Raw genomic sequence first — 17,856 nt, 5'->3', positions numbered from 1 at the left:
ATATGACAAGACTTGCTTTAAAATTCTTCAATTCACAAGATGTATTTTTACAAGAGGTTTCACTTAACTAAGGTCACTGAAAGCTATTATAAGCCAATGAGGATTGTTTAGTTTGTTTTTCCATTGTTATTTCAGTCTGTCCTTAAACATCTGACAGTCTCCATCCATTGCCACTGCTGACATCTGAGTCTACAGTGCTGCTGTGCATTCTTGGAAAACTGTCCCTGCATATTCATAGTCAACAGCCTGTTTGAGACATCTAACCCCACAGACTAGCCCGAGGTTGCTTATCAAGTGTAGGCTGTGTACTGTCATAGGCATACTGTTGAGTGCCACTCACTTGCTAGGGTTGACAGTGGAGAGCAGGAAGAACAGTCCATCCATCAGCAAGCACACAGCGTTTTCAAAAGTCAAAGAAATAGACAGTTATTTGTGATCATGCCCTTTCCATGCACTTTACTACTTTAAGACAATGCATAATAATTATAATTCAGAATGTGTTTTTCCCCTTTTAATTAAAGTGAAAGGACCTAAATAGATACCTTCCAGTTGGGTGTATCTCTTGTCCATTTTTAAACCATTTTACTTCTGCATCTGGATTGGCCACTTCAATTTGCATTTTGATCTTGTGTCCCTTTTCGACTTGGTAGGCTGGGTCCAGCTTCCTAAGAAAAGCTGTGAATAAAATAATGAAAAAAATAGAAAAAAATTATTCTTTAATGTTAATGTTTGCTGTCTTTTTTTGGCTTTGTGCTCTTGTATATTGATACAAGTTTGTAAGGAAAAAAACACTTCACTTCTAATGCATCAAATGTGCATGTAACAAATAAACCTTTGATGTTTTTTATTGAACAAATCCATTTCAAGCTATAAAACTGCAAAGCATAGTCTTTCATGTACTAATCCACACAGTATATTTCTCCATCATCCTTCCAACTTGAGCTATCGCTAATAGTCAAATTTTTGTGGTCTTTAAGATTAACAAAGGGCTACAAACCTGCACTTTTCTTCTCTTCTTTCTTTTTCATTTTTTTGAGTCTCTTAAGCATCCCTCGCAAGTCAGTGATTCCATACTGGAAAGCGATCTTTTCATACTCTGTCGGTGGAGCCTTCTGGAGGATATCCCATACGTCTATGTCAGGCTCTGTGGTCACATGAACAGCTCTGCAAACCCACAACAGAAGATGGATGTTGATCAGGAAAGGTAAATCAAGCCTGAACATCTTGTGTCTTCACAATGATTTAATATTGCTCTTTTAAGAGTTTATTAAAGGGATAGTTCATTAAAAAAACTATAATTTTGTCATTATTTGCTCACCCTCATGTTGTGCCAAACCTCTATGAATTTCTTTTGCGTAATGCTGCAAAAGATTATATTTTGACAAATGTCTCTTTTTCTTTTTTTTCTTTTTCTTTTTTTTTTTAGTCCATACAATAAAAGTCCAAAACTGCAATGTACCCCAATGACATTCATCGAAAGTTAAAAACAGTTGAAACATTTTTCAAAATGTGTTGTTTTGCAGAAGAAAAAAAGAGTAAATGATGACAGAAATTCCAGATGAACTATACATTTAATACTCAAAAATAGTGTTCGGTACATTATTCATTCAAATTCTTTTTTAAAGTATAGAAATGCAATTTACAACAGCAAATAAATATTAATAAATCAATGCTATTAATAGATTTTAATTCTGTATTTTTAAAAGATCTTACCGTAGGCCAGTTTTTAAGAAACTGCTGTACTTATGTAGAGGCAGAACCCAAGCGTCAAGCAAAGACAAACCACAGCTGATTAATTTCACATTATCAACCTTTTAGATCACATAGCAACAAACTGCTAGACCATCAAGACAATTTTACAATTCATTTTTATACATGCATTAAACAAAAAAACATGCATAATCTACATTGTAGCCAACAGAAAAGTTTCTATTTATTTATAGCATATCTTCCTGTGTCTCTTGTGTCTATTAAACCTATAAAATATATATATTTTTTTTTTTTGCATAAACGTACAGTGTTTACTGACATAAGCATTTTGCAATGCCGTGGCAGAGTCAGTGAATGTGGGATGAATGGCGTGGGATGTAGAATGACGTGGGAATCGTGAGAGTTCTAGGTTTATTAATGTGATTAATTAGGAGTAAATGAGTATGATAAAGGAGTTTGCTAAAAATAAGTAAAACGTGACTGTCTATCTAGTTCCAAGTGGGTGTGCAGTCTACGGAGTGGAAAAAACATTGAAGGACTAAAGTTGGCAATCAGTGGCTGATTAGGAGAGAGAACAATCAAGGTATCACACACACACACTTGGCAGTACAACACTCAACATTCCTTCATGCACAAGCAGTCAGTTCACTGTGACTCACTTACTCTCTGAATATGGGAGTGGCAGAGCCACAGAGGAGAAAAACAAAAAACAATTATACATAGATGAGCCTAAAAATTATATAGGGAAATTGGAATAAATAAAGCTTATACGTCAATATATTAAATCACAATTTATACAGTAAGGTACCTGCATTTAATTTAAATCATTCACACCATATGTAGCTCATAGCCTAACATATTGTGGAGTTAAAAGACAACACTTTGAAAATCTTGGATTTAAAATCAATTTTAGACTTGGAAACAAACAGTTGTAACATTGGTTGCAACAAAATGAAAAAGGAGCAGGACCTATGCACAACAGTTTTTAATAATAACTAAGGGTATACATGACAATGTACAGACGGCAATGTTGTCAAAACGATCCCTGTTCACACGGATCCGCGAAAACCTTTAAAAACGCTGTATTATGCATGCCAGGTCAGTAGTTGGCGATGTGCACTTTGTAAAGAAAAGCTACGCACCTATAAACTAAACACGTAATACACATGTACATGTTTTTGTAGTTTACACAGAGACGATAACAGTATCGTTTTTAAAAACCTTGCACTTTGAAACCCGTTTTCAAAAGATAGCATCCCCCCCCCCCCCCCATGTAAATGAATGGCCAAAACACATAAAAAGTTTTCAGTTTTTGTGTTGTATAAACAGCCCCTTAATCAAAATAAAATACTAAGGCATCTAGGCAAATCTCCAAAGAACTGGAACAGAACAACATCCACAATGATAATAACGGAAAAACTAAAGCACAAACTAAGAGCTAAATATACACAAACTAATCAGGGGTAAAAAATGACAAGTGTGACTAAATCAATGAACTAATGAGTAACCATGGAAACTAACCAGAAACGGGAACTAGGAACAAAGGAAACAGTTACATTTTTCAGGACAACATAAATTGTTAATAATAGTCATTTGTTCAAAAATGCATAAAATTATTGCATTTATTCACAGTGGTCTCAGACTTCTGGACCCCCACTGCATTCATTGTGAAAGTTTTGGACATGTGTAGACAATGAATATATCTGAATGTATGTTTTAGATGCCTCAAGACTCACCTCTTTTTCAGTAAAGCACTGAAGTCCAGTTCACCCGAGTCATCACCTGCATCTGTGCTACTGTAGGAGAAGAAGGAATCGAGAGCCACAAAACATCAGCATACAAAACTGTTACATTCTAACCTCATTATAAGGTAAGCATATTTTCAAAATAGGGGAAATCTTTTAACAGCTTCTATAATATCTTCTTTGGGTCTGAGAAAAGCACACTATAAATAAAATGTATTATTATTATTATTATTATAATGTTAAAATGCAGTCATTTAAAAAACTGAAATGTAATTAATGATTATGTAAAATAACAGAATATCAAGTATGTTGATGCATATGTCATGTGCAAGCTGTATTATTATGCTTAAAATATGGAATGGTTCGGTAAGATTCTTTAAAATATTTTTGAAAGAAGTCACTTATACTCACCAAAGCTGCATTTATTTGAGAAATTACAGTAAAAAAAAACTGTAATATTATGAAATATTATTACAATTTAAGTAACTGTTTTCTATTTTATAATGTCAATTATTCCTATGATGGCAAAACTGAATTTACAGCAGCAAAAGAACAGCATTTATTTGAAATAGATTTTTTTTATGTTTTTGATCAAAAGTGTCTTTATTGTCACTTTTGATCAATTTAAGGCATCCTTGCTGAATAAAAGTTCATTTCTTTCTAACAAAATATCTTACTGACCCCCAAACAGTAGTGAACAGTAGTGTATACTGACACATACAGAGCACATTTGGGACAGATGTGTAGATGCTGATTTAGGACAGATGCACAATAAAACACATGCAGATAATTTTCTGAGGCAATGGAAACTGGAACAGATCTGCACTACGCTGTTTTTAAAGTGCCCCTATTATGCTATTTTAAAGGTTCCTCATTAGGTTTTGTAGGTATCCTATTATAGGTTCACATGCTAAGTGTCTGAAACGATTTGATAAAGGATTCAGTCTTTCTAAATCACGTCTTTTCCGAGAGCCTGCTCTGATTGGTCAGATGGCCCAGTCTATTGTGATTGTTCTCCTGCTCACTGTGCATTTCAGAAACAAAATGCCTGGTACCATATCTGAATTTCAGCTCCAGAGGCTTCCTCAGTCTTTGATACACAGTGATTCGAACAGTAACAATAGCATCGGATTTACCATATCAATTCGAGCCGAGTATCAGTTCGAGCCTGAGATCAATTCGAGCCTTTGGAAATGCCTGCAAAGTGGCAGCGCAGAAAGCAACGTCTTCTCAACTTGTCGACAACACAAAACAAACTATTCCAGGTCTCAGCTACAACTACAGTGCTTGAGGTTGGGTCAAATTAGACATTGTTTGCGGGCAGCCAGTGACGACCATAGGCTGGCATTATGAAAATTGCGTTTGTGCAGGAAGTAAGAATGGAATTACTGACGACTCATTTCAGGCAGTTCATAATGGGCTCTTTCTTTTGGGAGACAATGACTCCATTTATTGTACACTCTGACCTTAAACTGAAACTTTGTAGACCTTTTGCAGCTATATAACAGACTACATGAAAAGGTAATATCCAAAAAAAAAGCATAATAGGGGCACTTTAAAGGCACTTTGTTGGAGGATGTCGAAGATGAGGGTAAAAACACAGAAATGCTGATGCACAGAAGTCATTCATGGCAGACTCCTTCTAGGATCATTGTACATATCAAAGACCCCGGAGGCTGTTTAGTTATTATAAGGCAACAAGTGAGGAACTTCTCTTATGGTTTGACAACATAGCAAATCACCATGGAATGAAGAGGAGCAACAAAAGAGACACATCACTCAAAGTTTGGGCAGCTGGTTCCACTGATTTTGACAAGGTATCAGCCACAGTTAAGAAGTTGAGGTGCATAGAGAGATTTCTGTTATTATATTTCAAATAACCAGAATTAAAGTATTACAAAACAGTCACGAACATAGTGCGGTTTCTGATTAAACTGGTGGCAACGTTATTAGTGTGATCCTCTAATTTGCTCACTCTTAATCAGTGTCTGCACTTGAAAAGATCAGTGGACAGGGAAATCATATTCACTTTAAGGCTGTCTGCCTCTGATACACCAGTAATGAGTGTTGGGGAAATTGCCCTTCTCACAAAAACAGAGAAAATGGTCAGAAGGAGAGAACAGGAGATGAGAGTCATGATGAGAGTTTGCAAAGATCCTTGGAGAGTGAGTCATAAAGCGTCAGCGATGAGTAATATCACTCTCCTTAGATGTTGGCAGACAAAGGGAAGATTGAAAAGGACAGAAAGAAAAGGGCAAGCTATAACAGATGTCTGACAGAGGGACACGGATGGACACTGAAGGACTCAATGAACTCTTTGATGACAAATCAGAGGGTTTGGTTGAGTAAAGACAATGAATATATCCCCTGCTGCTGCAGCAAACCCCTATACTTAGCTACCTGCCGGGTTCTCCCATCTTCTTCTTACCACCTGCACTGGTGCTCCTGGGTAATCAGCAGTTCCAAAAAGGGTTAATGCAGTTTAAATGCAAAATGTTCAATCCCAAATATGGACTCATATGCTATCTTAATGTACAAACAAACCACGAAAAGAAGTGCTAGGCTCTATGCACACAAAATTATTTCATCAAACCTCAAACCAAGCAAGCAAGAAAAAAAAGGTTAGCATTTCAGTATGTTGCTGAAATGGCATGATACTGTTGGCCAGCATGACCTTTTTTTATTTTAAGGAAGAATTGTTGAAATCAATACTTTAATTTATACTTTAATAAATTAAGAAAAATAATAAATGACATAAATACTCACGTGCGTCTAAATGCAGAGCGAATATCAAACCCTTCTGTTGAACGAGCCTCTGGAGTAGAATGCACACAGTGAAAAGCACACATTAGAAATTAATTTAGCACAATTATAATCATTAACACTTATTTATTCCTTGTTGTTGTTTATCAAGCATGCAAATGGTTCTTCTTATTCAAACTGTTTTTTGTCAGGCCCAAAATAAAAGTTTGGGTCTTACCATGTACTACTAAGTCAAAATTACAGCTGTCAAACTTGTCTCTAGACGACACCTCACATCGATAGGCTCCAGCAAAGTTGGCTTTAGCTGCAGTGATATGCATCTCGAATGTGTACACCTGAATAGAAAAAAAACAAAAACGTTTTGTGTTAATTTTACTTATTTTTGACTTTCAAACTATTCTAAATGTATTGAGTATTACATATCTATTTGACCACAGACCTTATTGTTGCGGTCATAGTGCTCTTTGAGTTGCAGGTGCTTTCCTGACTTGCTGGCCAGATCCATCCACTTTCCTTTGAACCATTTTACCGTGGGCTTCTTCAGCAGAGATTCACCACACACCCGAGCAACAATGGTAATGTTCTCACCTACATGGGAGGAACAGATTGGAAGAATGTTTTCATTTCATATGCAGTATCAGTTTCTTTTTGACTAGAGGCAGTGTCACTTACCTACATTCACCTCCCCACTTTGGGGCTTCTCTGTGAAGAGACCTGTAAGGTCCTGCCTTGTGTCAGGATGATGACTCTCAGGCAGAGCTTAAAAACAAACAGAAAAATACGGTTTGTTATACAGTCAATTTTAATCATTTGAAATGTGTAATTAGATGACAAAGCATAATTAAAAATGTCTGTATGTGTTTTTCACCTTCAGGTACTACACCATCTGACGCTGGTCCACTGGTGTCTGGATCTGAGCTTTCAGAAGGTGCTGGTGGAGCTTCTTTAGGTTCTTCAGGCTTAGGATCCACAGCTGCAGGATCTGGGGATATGGCTTTTTGTGGTTCCTTCACTGCAAAGCAAGATGCTAATTTTTTTTAGCTCACATGGCTCTTGAGTATATCTTTTTAAACGTAAAAACATTTCAGATATATTACCCTTAAAACACACTCTCTGTCTATTAATGAACATGCATTTGCATCTCCTTTTTAGCTTTGATATCACTCTCTTCAGGATTCTACTGGCCACATAAATTAGCACTTGCTTTCATCTTCGTCTGTGGCTGGATAAATGGCTCTAAATACCTGATGTATAACCACTGATCTATGTAACAACGGTAGAGACTTAAAGTTGCAATATCTCCAGATGAAGCACATGAAACATTGGCCATTTATACTCTAGTGTGCTTTGGCAATGAAAAAAATAGCACTAATACTTGTTATACTGATCCTCTTCAACAGAGTTCTATTTGTACAAGGATAATTCTGTTGAATTTCTGATTATTTTTTCTGAGAATCAATTTATCAGGAAAAAATGCACTAAAAGACAACTAAACTTTACTTTGCCCCTCTAGACACTGACTTTATTAGGCTATTCGTCCAGTATTTAATTGAACCCACACTTATCTTTATAATGCCTTACAGGATCACAAGCTCTATGAACGGACACTGCAGTTTAATCCCTGTTTTCACAAACAAGGCTTATAGTCCCAGACTAAAATGCATGTTTGAGTTGTCTTAGCTGGAAATAACTTGCTCTGACAAATCTTAAAATATATCAGTGCCATTGTTTGTCTCAAGATGCATAAGTAATGTTTTTCTTCTAAGGCACGTTTAAAAAAGCTACTTAAATGTTGTAATTGAACTAAGGACTAATCCTAGCTTAATCTAAGCCCTGTCGGTGAAACCGGACCTAAGAGTTTGAAGTGAGGAACAGCTATAACTAAGAGGTCTGGTGAGTTTCCCAGATTCCACAGCAGTCTGAGAAATCCTTACAAATAGTGATTACATGCTCAGAAAATGTGCTTTAAAAAACATCTGGTTGCAACGCCAGGGAAAAAGTGAATCAGATAGGAGAATGGTTATGGTGCTCTGTGACTGCTTTACAAACGAACCAAAGGTGGGGTAAAAGTGAGGTAAATACAGGAAAGACATGAGTCACCATCCAAAAATCACCCACCTTCTGATTCTTTTATCTTTAATTCAAATTTGACTTTTGACACCCCAGCAATAACAGCATATCCCACTGCATCCTCGTGGACTGCACTGTTTATTGTGAGAGAGTGCTTATTGCCCTCCGCTGAGATGGTATATTTGTCACTGGATGAGATGTCCTTGGAGTCTCGCTGCCATCTCACTTTTGCATCAGGCTTCTCAGTCTCAGCTTCAAATATGACTGTTGCCCCAATCTCAGCAGTCTGAGACTTTGGTTTCTTGATGAAAGCTGAGACTGAAGGAGGGAGGGAGGGTCAGAAGGAAAGGATGCATTTCCAAAATCTCCACCTCAAGCTCTAATTTCTGAAAACCTCCTCTCTAGCCTCTCCAATATTGCACACTTTGAATGGTCCTCAAGACTTTGTGGTCTAATGCTTAGATCTCTAGATGTCTCATTAAAATATTCTATCATTTAGCAATATAAGAAAATGTGTTTAGAAGAAGATTAAGACAAATCTAATTTATATTTACAATATATTTATATATATATATATATATATATATATATATATATATATATATATATATATATATATTTATATATTTATTTTATTTTAAATTGACAACTAAATTGATTTGCTGGTCAGGGTCAAAAATGGAAGTCAGACTTTATAACATATTGTAAGACTGGAAAAACTGGAAGAGAGGGTAACTCTCTGAGAGAACAAAGGAAATTAACATTTGAACTCACTCTTGTGCACCATTCAAGACGCAAGTCTCACCTCAGAATCATCCTAATCTACATTTCTTTCCCTCTTTCCCCATTCCTTCTCTCTCATGCTGAGATCACCAAAATTCACCCAAGAATCTATATGGTTTAATGTGAATAACTATGATACAGTATTACACGTTTTGTATCATTTGAAATGTCTCAGTGCAACTGGTACAAAGGTCTCATTCCCAAAGAAGTAACCCAAAAGGTAATAAGGTATTTAAGAGTTTAGAGATAACTCGCACACAGAGGAGGGTGTGTCTTCCAGGCAAATGGAATCCTGCTCTCAAAAGTGTAAACTCAATGCAAATTCCCATTATTAGCAAATGTTTCCATGTAAATCAACTTCTGTCCCCAATAAGTCTGGGACGGTGATTAATGCAAATTCCCACTGTGAACTCTTGTTTACATTTGAAAAGAGGTTTCTGCCTTGGTCTGAGTATTTAGGGAGATGCTGAAGAAGGCTCGTGGCGATTTGTAGCTCAAATTAGCCTGTGATGCTGAGAGTGGCCGAGACACTCACCAACATGTATTTTCTAATGTCAGGTTCGCATCTTTTCTCTTTATTCCAGAGCATTTGATGTTTTGTAATTATTATCTTTGAACTGATTATGAAATTGGCATGATACATTTACCTGACATAATAAATTGTTACATTTGATTTTATTCTGACTGACTCTGAAATTGTTTTCCCAAGTAGATTAAACGGATTCGTATGTTCCCGCAAGTTTTGCATCAGATTAGTGACGACTAATATTTGGCATCAATTCAAGTGTATTTGGTTTGCAAAGACAAGAAGTGAATTTCCGTTTAGAACAGCAAATGCTGCTTGACCAATCTAAATTTGGGTGTGTCTTACCTCTGTTTTAATTAAATGTTACTTTAGATAAGTGTACATGGGAAACCACGACATGGCCAATCCATCTCCTATTATAAGAGAAGTAATGTTGGTCAGCTTATATCTGTAGTAGTGGCCATACCTCTACTGAAGTAAACGTTTAAGTTAAATTCAAGTGTATGCAGTTCCATGGGGGCTATACCAAAGTACCTTTGATTGTGTTAGCGTGAATGTGATCGATCTCAGGTAGGATATAGCAATTACCTCTGTTTGGTGACCAAAACTGATGAGCTTGTGAACGTGAGACCCACGTTAAACAGAAGACATGAGGACCTCTGAGCAACATAGTTTCCTAATCTGAATGGGTTAAATATAATTAATACTCAGATATCATTAAAACCTTTTTCATTTATGGAGTAAGATGAAATAACGAGGTAATACATATGAGAAAATGTATTTCATTTGATCTTGTTGTGTTGCGTAAAAGGAAAGACAGTAACGCGCAAAAACCTGTATTATTGGAGACCGCCAATTGGACAGATAAAAGGGCTTACAATATAAAGTAATGGTGTTTTGTTTTTGAAATATAACACTGTGGCATCCACATTCAAAGCTATAAAAAAGCAATTCTAAACTAAAGTTTTTACACTTTTGTTTGATTTGTAGTGTCCTTATTTTTATTTCCAGTGAAAAAAAATCTAAAACACCTGCCCCCGGTTTCACAGACAAGGCTTCAGCCTATCCCAGACTAAAATACATGTCTGAGCTCTCTTAACTGAAAGCAACTTACACTGACATATCTTAAAAAATGTCAGTGCACTTGTTTTGTCTCAAGGCGCACACCAGTAATGTTTCTTTCTAAAGCATGTTTATAAAAGCTACTTTAATGTCCTAACTGAACTAAGGCTTAATCCTAGCTTAAAGGGGTACTATTATGCTTTTTCACTTTTTCAACTTTAGTTAATGTGTAAAGTTGCTGTTTGACCATAAAAAACATCTGCAAGGTCACAATGCTTAAAGTCCACTCCAAAGGGAGATATTTTTATTCAACAGAATTCACTTTCCAAGAACTACAATGAACGACTCGTTTGGACTACAACGTGATTTTTCCGGGCCTTATGAAGTCACAATGTTACTCATTTAAATAATCTCCACCCACAGAATGCGCAAAAAAATGGACGAGGCCTGGCTGAGCTGTTGATATATCAAAGAGATGCTGTTTTTTCCACCCCTTTTCCAAAACTCATGTTTGACCTTCCTAAGGCTGATGAACTTAGAGGGCCCTATTTTAACGATCTGAAACGCAAGTGTCAAAGCGCAAAGCGCAAGTAACTTTGTGGGCGGGTCTTGGCGCTGTTGCTATTTTCCCGGCGGGATAAATGACTCTTGCGCCAGGCGCAAATCTAAAATGGGTTGGTCTGAAGTAGCTTCATTATTCATAGGTGTGGTTTGGGCGTAACGTGAAATAAACCAATCAGAGCGTCATCTCACATTCCCTTTAAGAGCAGGCGCGCTTGTTCTAAAGCGGATTCCTATTATAACGGCGGATTTGCCAGACGCACGCGAGGAGCGGTTCACAGCCGAGGAGAGCAACGCTCTCGTCAGGGACGTTGGGGATGGAGAAACACACCCAAATTAACTTCGGTTAAAAAGGCGTATGATAATTTGGGTAAATGTGTAAGCTAGATGTATGCCTTTATAATAAATTGTATATCTATCTATCTATCTATCTATCTATCTATCTATCGTAATAATGTATAATTTGCAAAAATGAAAACTGCTGCTTCTGTGTAGATGAGAGAATCAAAGTGTATGCGCGTTGTGCACACGCTACATTGATTATGGCCAAGCATGCGCCCTTAAAATAGCATATGAATAACATGCGCAACGCGCCACTGACTTTAAACCATTTTTTCCTGGTTAGTGGCGCAACTGTTTTCTAAACCTGCAAAATAGCATGAAGGAACGTTTGCGGCGGAACACGCCTCCTTTTTTGCGCTGAACCGCCCAGGGAGCGCAAGTTCATTCCCTAGTTTAGCGACGTGCTTCTGTGGAGGAAAAAACGCGCTTTGCGCGGGTGCAAAATAGGAATGATACATGCGTCGGTGTACAAAGTCAATTGCGCTGGGTGCAAGATAGGGCCCAGAGTGGTTAAAATTTATTTTAAACACTGTTCCTGAACATTATAATCCCGATGTTTATCTGTGTGCAGCTCATTTTACGTTGAACAGTTTCAAGAAACTAAGAGAGTACAATGCAAACTACACATAAAAGCTTCTCCTGAAATGGAGCAGTTCCCACTTTGTCGGGACAATCTGTTCTTTGTGGATCACATCTTGTAAGTATGTCATATTATTTGTAATGTTTTCTATTAAAGTCCCCCTTTGGTGAAAATCACATTTTTAATGTTGTTTATGTCTATGTGGTGTTTTTAATATGCTTTAAGACAAACCATGTCCAAATTCATAAGTCAACACCATTGCTGAGTATCTTCCCTATAAAACTGCAGTGAACCCAAAACAGTCTCAAAAATGCGGTCTGAAATCGCTGGTGTTTCTGACGTCACAAACTACCTTGTAAGCAATCATGTACATGCCAGCGCGCTTTAACATATCATTAAATGACCGCTCTGAAACAGTGAAGTCTCAAGAGAAGCCAGGTTATCCGTGTATATTTTTCTGTTGATATGAAAAATCGTGTAGATTTAGCAATATAGTTGGTATATGATGTAATTATGATGTTATGATAAACTATATACTTTTCTCAACTGACTTTCTGAGTTGTTCAAAGCGTTTCTAAGGATACTGAGGCAGCAGTCTGAGATAGCGAATGGGAACATGGTTCATGTAACATTAGCAATCGGTTTACGGCTTATCAAACGGCTTATCATATTAATCACCGCTATGTGTCTGTCGTTGTAAAGAGCGATACCATTGTGCAGTGTTTACCTCACTAAGTTGACCGAGTGAATCTGTGAGCTGGAGTGAGTGGAGGTGGGGTTAATTAGCATATTCATAGATCTGCATGTACTAAATGAAGCAAGGCTGTTAGAGTTACATTCAAGCTATTTTAAGGCATTAAGAATTTTTTCCACAGGAAAAAAAACGTTTAAATATGTAATTTTTTGGTGTATCAAAGATGAGTTTTAAGGGATAAAATTATTGACTACAGGGGGACTTTAACAGTTCAAATTATAAGTTTTATGTTTTTGCTACGATGCAAAAATGTCCTGTGAAATCCATGCTTGCAAAGTTCGTGCATGAAATCCGTTCTGGACGATCCTCTTGTTTGTTCACATTTTTAAGTCTGAATCAGGCTTGAATTGGTTTGAAAATATCCTTAATATTTACATCAGAGTAGAGCTCGCTGTTATGGTAAGGGGCGTGACATTTCCCAAACATGCGCTGAGTGGTGCCAATCACAACACCCTGGGCCAGCTAACCAATCACAGTACATTTTGTATTTCGGAAGGAGGGGTTTAATCGAAACATGAACTATGGCATGTTTGAAGCAGACTGGGGAGGCAGGTGCTGTAATAATGTAAAATATGTGAAAAAATAATGTGTTTTTTGAACAACCCAGCATGAAAGCATATGCTAGTACACCCCAAAAACAAAATCAAGACTTTGTAAAAGGGCATAATAGGACCCCTTTAGTCTAAGCCCTGTCTGTGAAACCAGGCTATGATGTATTTAGTTTGCTTTTAAAGTTAGTTTTTGGTGTGCATTTAGCTCATTAAGTGAATTCTCCAGAGGGAATTCTGTAAAATACTGAGTAAACATAGAGTAAAATGTATACACACAGTAATTTGCTTAGGAATAGCTTAGGCAATATTTGGAAAACTACTTTACACTTTTGACACTTGAAGGTGTTACTGGAACTTGATCTTTGTGGCTATTGTTACTCACATACCTTGAATTATTAACCGCTTATTCATCGTTCTTCCTTTCACTTTGAGTCATGCATCTTCAATCGCATCATTCAAACATAAAGCAAGCCAAACCCTCTGGGTTTAAAAATAGTGCATGTGCTCTCCATAGAGAACTGCAGTCCATTTTGACACAGCCGCAGGTAGCTGCTAGATGGATTAACTGAGATCTATTTCTGTTGTATATCAGTACTGGTCCCTCTCTTGCCATTTCAAAACTGTTGGTATCCACATTGTCTTTGTTCCATGGATTGATGGACGTTTATGGATTGTTATGTTACTTTGTTCCACAGTAAACTATTGATCTCTATGTGGTAAATGTGTTTTGAACTATAATGCATGTGAGGTAAGCACAATGTCAGGACCTGTACGAGGATGCATGTTAATTTGAAATGTTGGGTTGAATGTCTAATAGAGGACTGATACATAAAAGGTAATTGTCTAGACTCTAGAGTAAAAGAGGCAGTTCAAGGGATAATTTAAGTCAGCCAGTGTGCCAGCCAATAGTCACTAGATTTCGCTGTGAGCTGGGATGGGAAGGGAAAGCATTTCATGAACGTGACTTGTATCATTAAACATGCTGATGGTTGCCACACAAACATTTAAATCCTAGGCGTGTCTGTCACTCAAAAGAAAATGTGACATCTGTTCAGTCACGATAAACTTAAGAGCATAAAGTTGTTGAGATGTCCTGTTTTGAATCTAAAGCAGTGGTTCTCAACTTTTTGACTCCAAGGCTGCCCTTTGTCCAAGATAATATTCGAAGGCCCTTTAATCTAAGATGATGTACCTCTGGTATTTCTGGTGTAATTAAATAAACTCAAAAATATGATGTCAGTTTAATATTAAGCATCTTTATTTTAATTAAGTTTGTTAATATAACTACATCTAAATAATTTTAAGACTTTTGGGGCTCTTTTGGGGCTGTAATTTTGCAGAGTACCCCTATTTGTCCACTGCCCCTGATTGAGAACCACTGGTCTAGAGCCATTGAAGTACACGGAAGATATTGAAAAAGGGAAGATGCAACAGCATTGTTAGCAAGCTGTTGGTCTTAGCGAATATTGCCTGAGTGGGCTGTCAAACAGGTGGTATCACATTATGGCAATCCTTTAATTCCTGCTTAGGCAAGGTTATTCTGTGCACTTTTGGAAAAAAGCCCTTTAGTCCACTGCCATTATTCTATCTCTTTTGCTTAGATAAAGCATTAAATGGTATTTTGGATTAAAAAAAAAACATAATAAAAAAAAAACTGCCAAGAAGAAATTATAGAGCAGTGCATAATACAGTCACATGCTTTGAATGCTGTTTTCATACAGTATGCATCTTGACAGTATATCAAGAAAATGCTCATCAAATCAACTGATTCTGCCCATTTTGCCCATGTGTTCAATTACAAATGTCCATAATTGTTCAAATTACACAAAAAAATAAAAAAAATAAACAGAGGTGCAGTTGTTCAATTAATGGAAAGCACTGTATATATTACACATTGCTGAGGTTATGAAGTTGTACTATGATCAACCCAGTACACATAGGGTCAAAGTTCAGAACAGAAAGGTTAAAATTTCCTCAACCAACAACTCTGGTTAAATATCTCTGCTAAAAAATCGGTTAAACACCCATTTGTCAAATAGAATTAAGAACAAAAACACTAGCATACCTGTTTTTTTAGTTGGTTCTGGCATCCTGGTTGAGTGTCCCAAACAGGCATTGTGGACACCAACACCAACACTTCTCTTTTAATAGATACCCCCCGCCCCCACACCCCTTAAATGTCGCACAGTGCTTGCCCCAAATCATCCTGTCCACCCCTTCACACATCTATGACCTATCATTGAGCCCACCTTCCATCACCCCCATTGGTTGACAGAACAAAGAAGCTAAAGGTGGATGGAGGATAAGGGAGCAGACCGGGTGGGGTAAATTTAGAGTCTGACTGTAGCAAAGCATCTTCAGATGTTTCAAAAGTAGCAGTCAGTATGTGGTTTGGCCAGCAGCTGTTTTGAGTATACAGTGCATCTCATCCTCATGGACTGCACCAGATTTGCCAGTTCTTGCTGTGAGATATTACTCCACTCTTCCACCAAGGCACTTGCAAGTTCTCAAACACGTCTGCGGGACACATGGTTACATGTATCTTTCTTTTGGTGTTCTGGAGTCAGAAAGGTCTCTATAGTGTCCTAAGCTAGTATTGTTTAACTGTATACTGCCTGTAAACTGTTAGTATCTTAAGTTCTTAGTTCTGTTCTTCCACATGGAATAATTTTTTTATGGTTCATTGAACATGCATAAAAAAACATAAATGAAACCATTTCTAATAAAAATCTATAAATCTTATTTGGATTTTACAAAATTACCTTTAAAATACAATATCCTGAGTTGCTGAGTTTATAATCTTTTTATCTCCTGAAGGTTCTTTTATGCAGGATTAATTTACTTAACTTTGTGAATGCTTTCACAGTCTCGCATACTATTGTCAACCATGGGGCGCAACTGCACATTTCCTGAGGGCAAGATCAGTGTATATTCAGAGTATATTCCCCTATATATTCTATCCCCTAACACTAACCCTCACAGAAAATTTCCTGCTAGTCAATGCCAGCCACTGTAATTATTAAATTATATCTGGATGAGGTGATTTACTCACACATCCAGTTGTTTCTGATATCATGTTTGACTGCACACAGAAGATTAACAAAAGATGAGGCCAAAAGTCCAATAACTAGCTTGTGCTTGGAGTGATGCAAACTCATCAGGGGTTAAAAAAGTGACAAAGATGCAACTCCCCCCCCCCCCATATATAACACCCCCTTTAACCCCCTGACAGCCGTTCGACCCCAGACAGAAATTTTTAATATATATTTTTAAACAACACGTTTCAAAAAACGCATGTATTGCTCACTTTTAGTTAAGCAATTTTTGAATGAGTCATGGTAATTATTTATTATTTATTTGTCTAAAAATTATTCATATTTTTTGTATATTTTTATATAATATGGGAACATTACATTTAAAATTCACTTTAAAGATGATCTTTTTTTCTTTCATTTTTATTCATGGAGATTATTCATGGGAAATGTGCCATGCTTAAGAGGAAGATTTCTGCCATCTGGTGGAAAACAAACACTTTTAAAATGAAAATGACATTTTACCACTATAACCAGTAGATGGCTGCAGAGGATCACTCATTGTCACATCTGCCATTTCTACTCCCTAAAAGTTTTTTTGCTTTTGTATTTATATTTAAGCACTTAAAAAGCACTTTTTTTTTATTTATAAAAGTTCAGCACTGTTTTGTACTGAAGTATGAAGTAGCAAGAGCTTTTAAAAACTCATCAGATCTACATGAATCACACAAATAGCCTATTTTGAATTCCAAACAGCGATTTCGGCAAAAGGTGACTAGTTTTCATCCCTGTTAAAAATCTCCTCATTTCCTATCGAACGTAAATTGACTGCCCATTTACAAACAAACCACGACCTTATTTTTTGAGCGACAGAGATATTTGGAAATGAACTGATATTTAATCACTTTGCCCTCACAGCCTTAATGACTTACAATAAAAAAAATGATAGGTTAAACTTACCAATCTCTGTTAGTTCACTTGGACATTGCTGTTCTCATTTTAATGCATTGTTTTTAATTTCCCTTTGTGTTTTTCTGTTCTGCACCCCAGAACGTTTCCCTCTTCTGACTGTTCATTTTGGTCATGTGACTGTGTAATGTCCGAAGGTTGAGTGGTTGATACTCACTTGATAATAAATACATTTTTTAACTAATTTAAAATGCTAAAAAAAAGTTGAATAAAATATTTCCTTTCGATTTTTTTTTTTTTTTTTTTTACAAATAAGCTTTAGGTTATTTACGTTTTATTAAAAAAGATTTTCACAGAACAATTTCGTCAAAATGGCCCTTGTGCAGAGCCCCTGCATATACTAGGCTACATACCACATTTAGGCACCCCTGTGTCAACCTTTCCTTGACCCCGAATCCGAAGCATAAA

The 17,856-nt window shown here is 36.7% G+C and overlaps 1 protein-coding gene and 1 long non-coding RNA gene across 4 annotated transcripts in view; one reads left to right on the top strand and one right to left on the bottom strand.

Annotated features, from left to right (window-relative positions):
- mybpc3 (myosin binding protein C3) overlaps positions 1-15,892 on the bottom strand; it is a 42,602-nt gene extending 26,710 nt beyond the window's left edge. The window contains exons 1-12 of one of the 3 annotated variants that reach the window (XM_079866893.1): positions 15,513-15,595; positions 8,337-8,606; positions 7,087-7,230; positions 6,891-6,977; positions 6,658-6,806; positions 6,436-6,553; positions 6,222-6,270; positions 5,856-5,900; positions 3,447-3,506; positions 1,714-1,737; positions 998-1,164; positions 543-675 (exon numbers count right to left, since the gene is read on the bottom strand). In XM_079866893.1, coding sequence (XP_079723019.1) covers positions 543-675; positions 998-1,164; positions 1,714-1,737; positions 3,447-3,506; positions 5,856-5,900; positions 6,222-6,270; positions 6,436-6,553; positions 6,658-6,806; positions 6,891-6,977; positions 7,087-7,230; positions 8,337-8,606; positions 15,513-15,537 — 1,271 coding nt within the window. In that variant the 5' untranslated portion in view covers positions 15,538-15,595. Of the gene's footprint in view, positions 1-542; positions 676-997; positions 1,165-1,713; positions 1,738-3,446; positions 3,507-5,855; positions 5,901-6,221; positions 6,271-6,435; positions 6,554-6,657; positions 6,807-6,890; positions 6,978-7,086; positions 7,231-8,336; positions 8,607-15,512 lie in introns of all 3 variants that reach the window. The other 2 variants (XM_079866894.1, XM_079866895.1) reach the window with 2 other exon arrangements.
- Positions 1,076-5,848, top strand: LOC307155932. The gene is made up of 3 exons (XR_013820624.1): positions 1,076-1,204; positions 2,203-2,293; positions 3,458-5,848. It is a non-coding gene; the product is annotated as an uncharacterized lncRNA (long non-coding RNA).
- Positions 15,893-17,856: the final 1,964 nt, after the last annotated feature.

This window comes from Squalius cephalus, assembly GCF_949319135.1.
Source record: "Squalius cephalus genome assembly, chromosome: 3".
NCBI classification, from domain to species: Eukaryota; Metazoa; Chordata; class Actinopteri; order Cypriniformes; family Leuciscidae; genus Squalius; species Squalius cephalus.
This window is presented reverse-complemented; position numbering and strand designations above follow the sequence as displayed.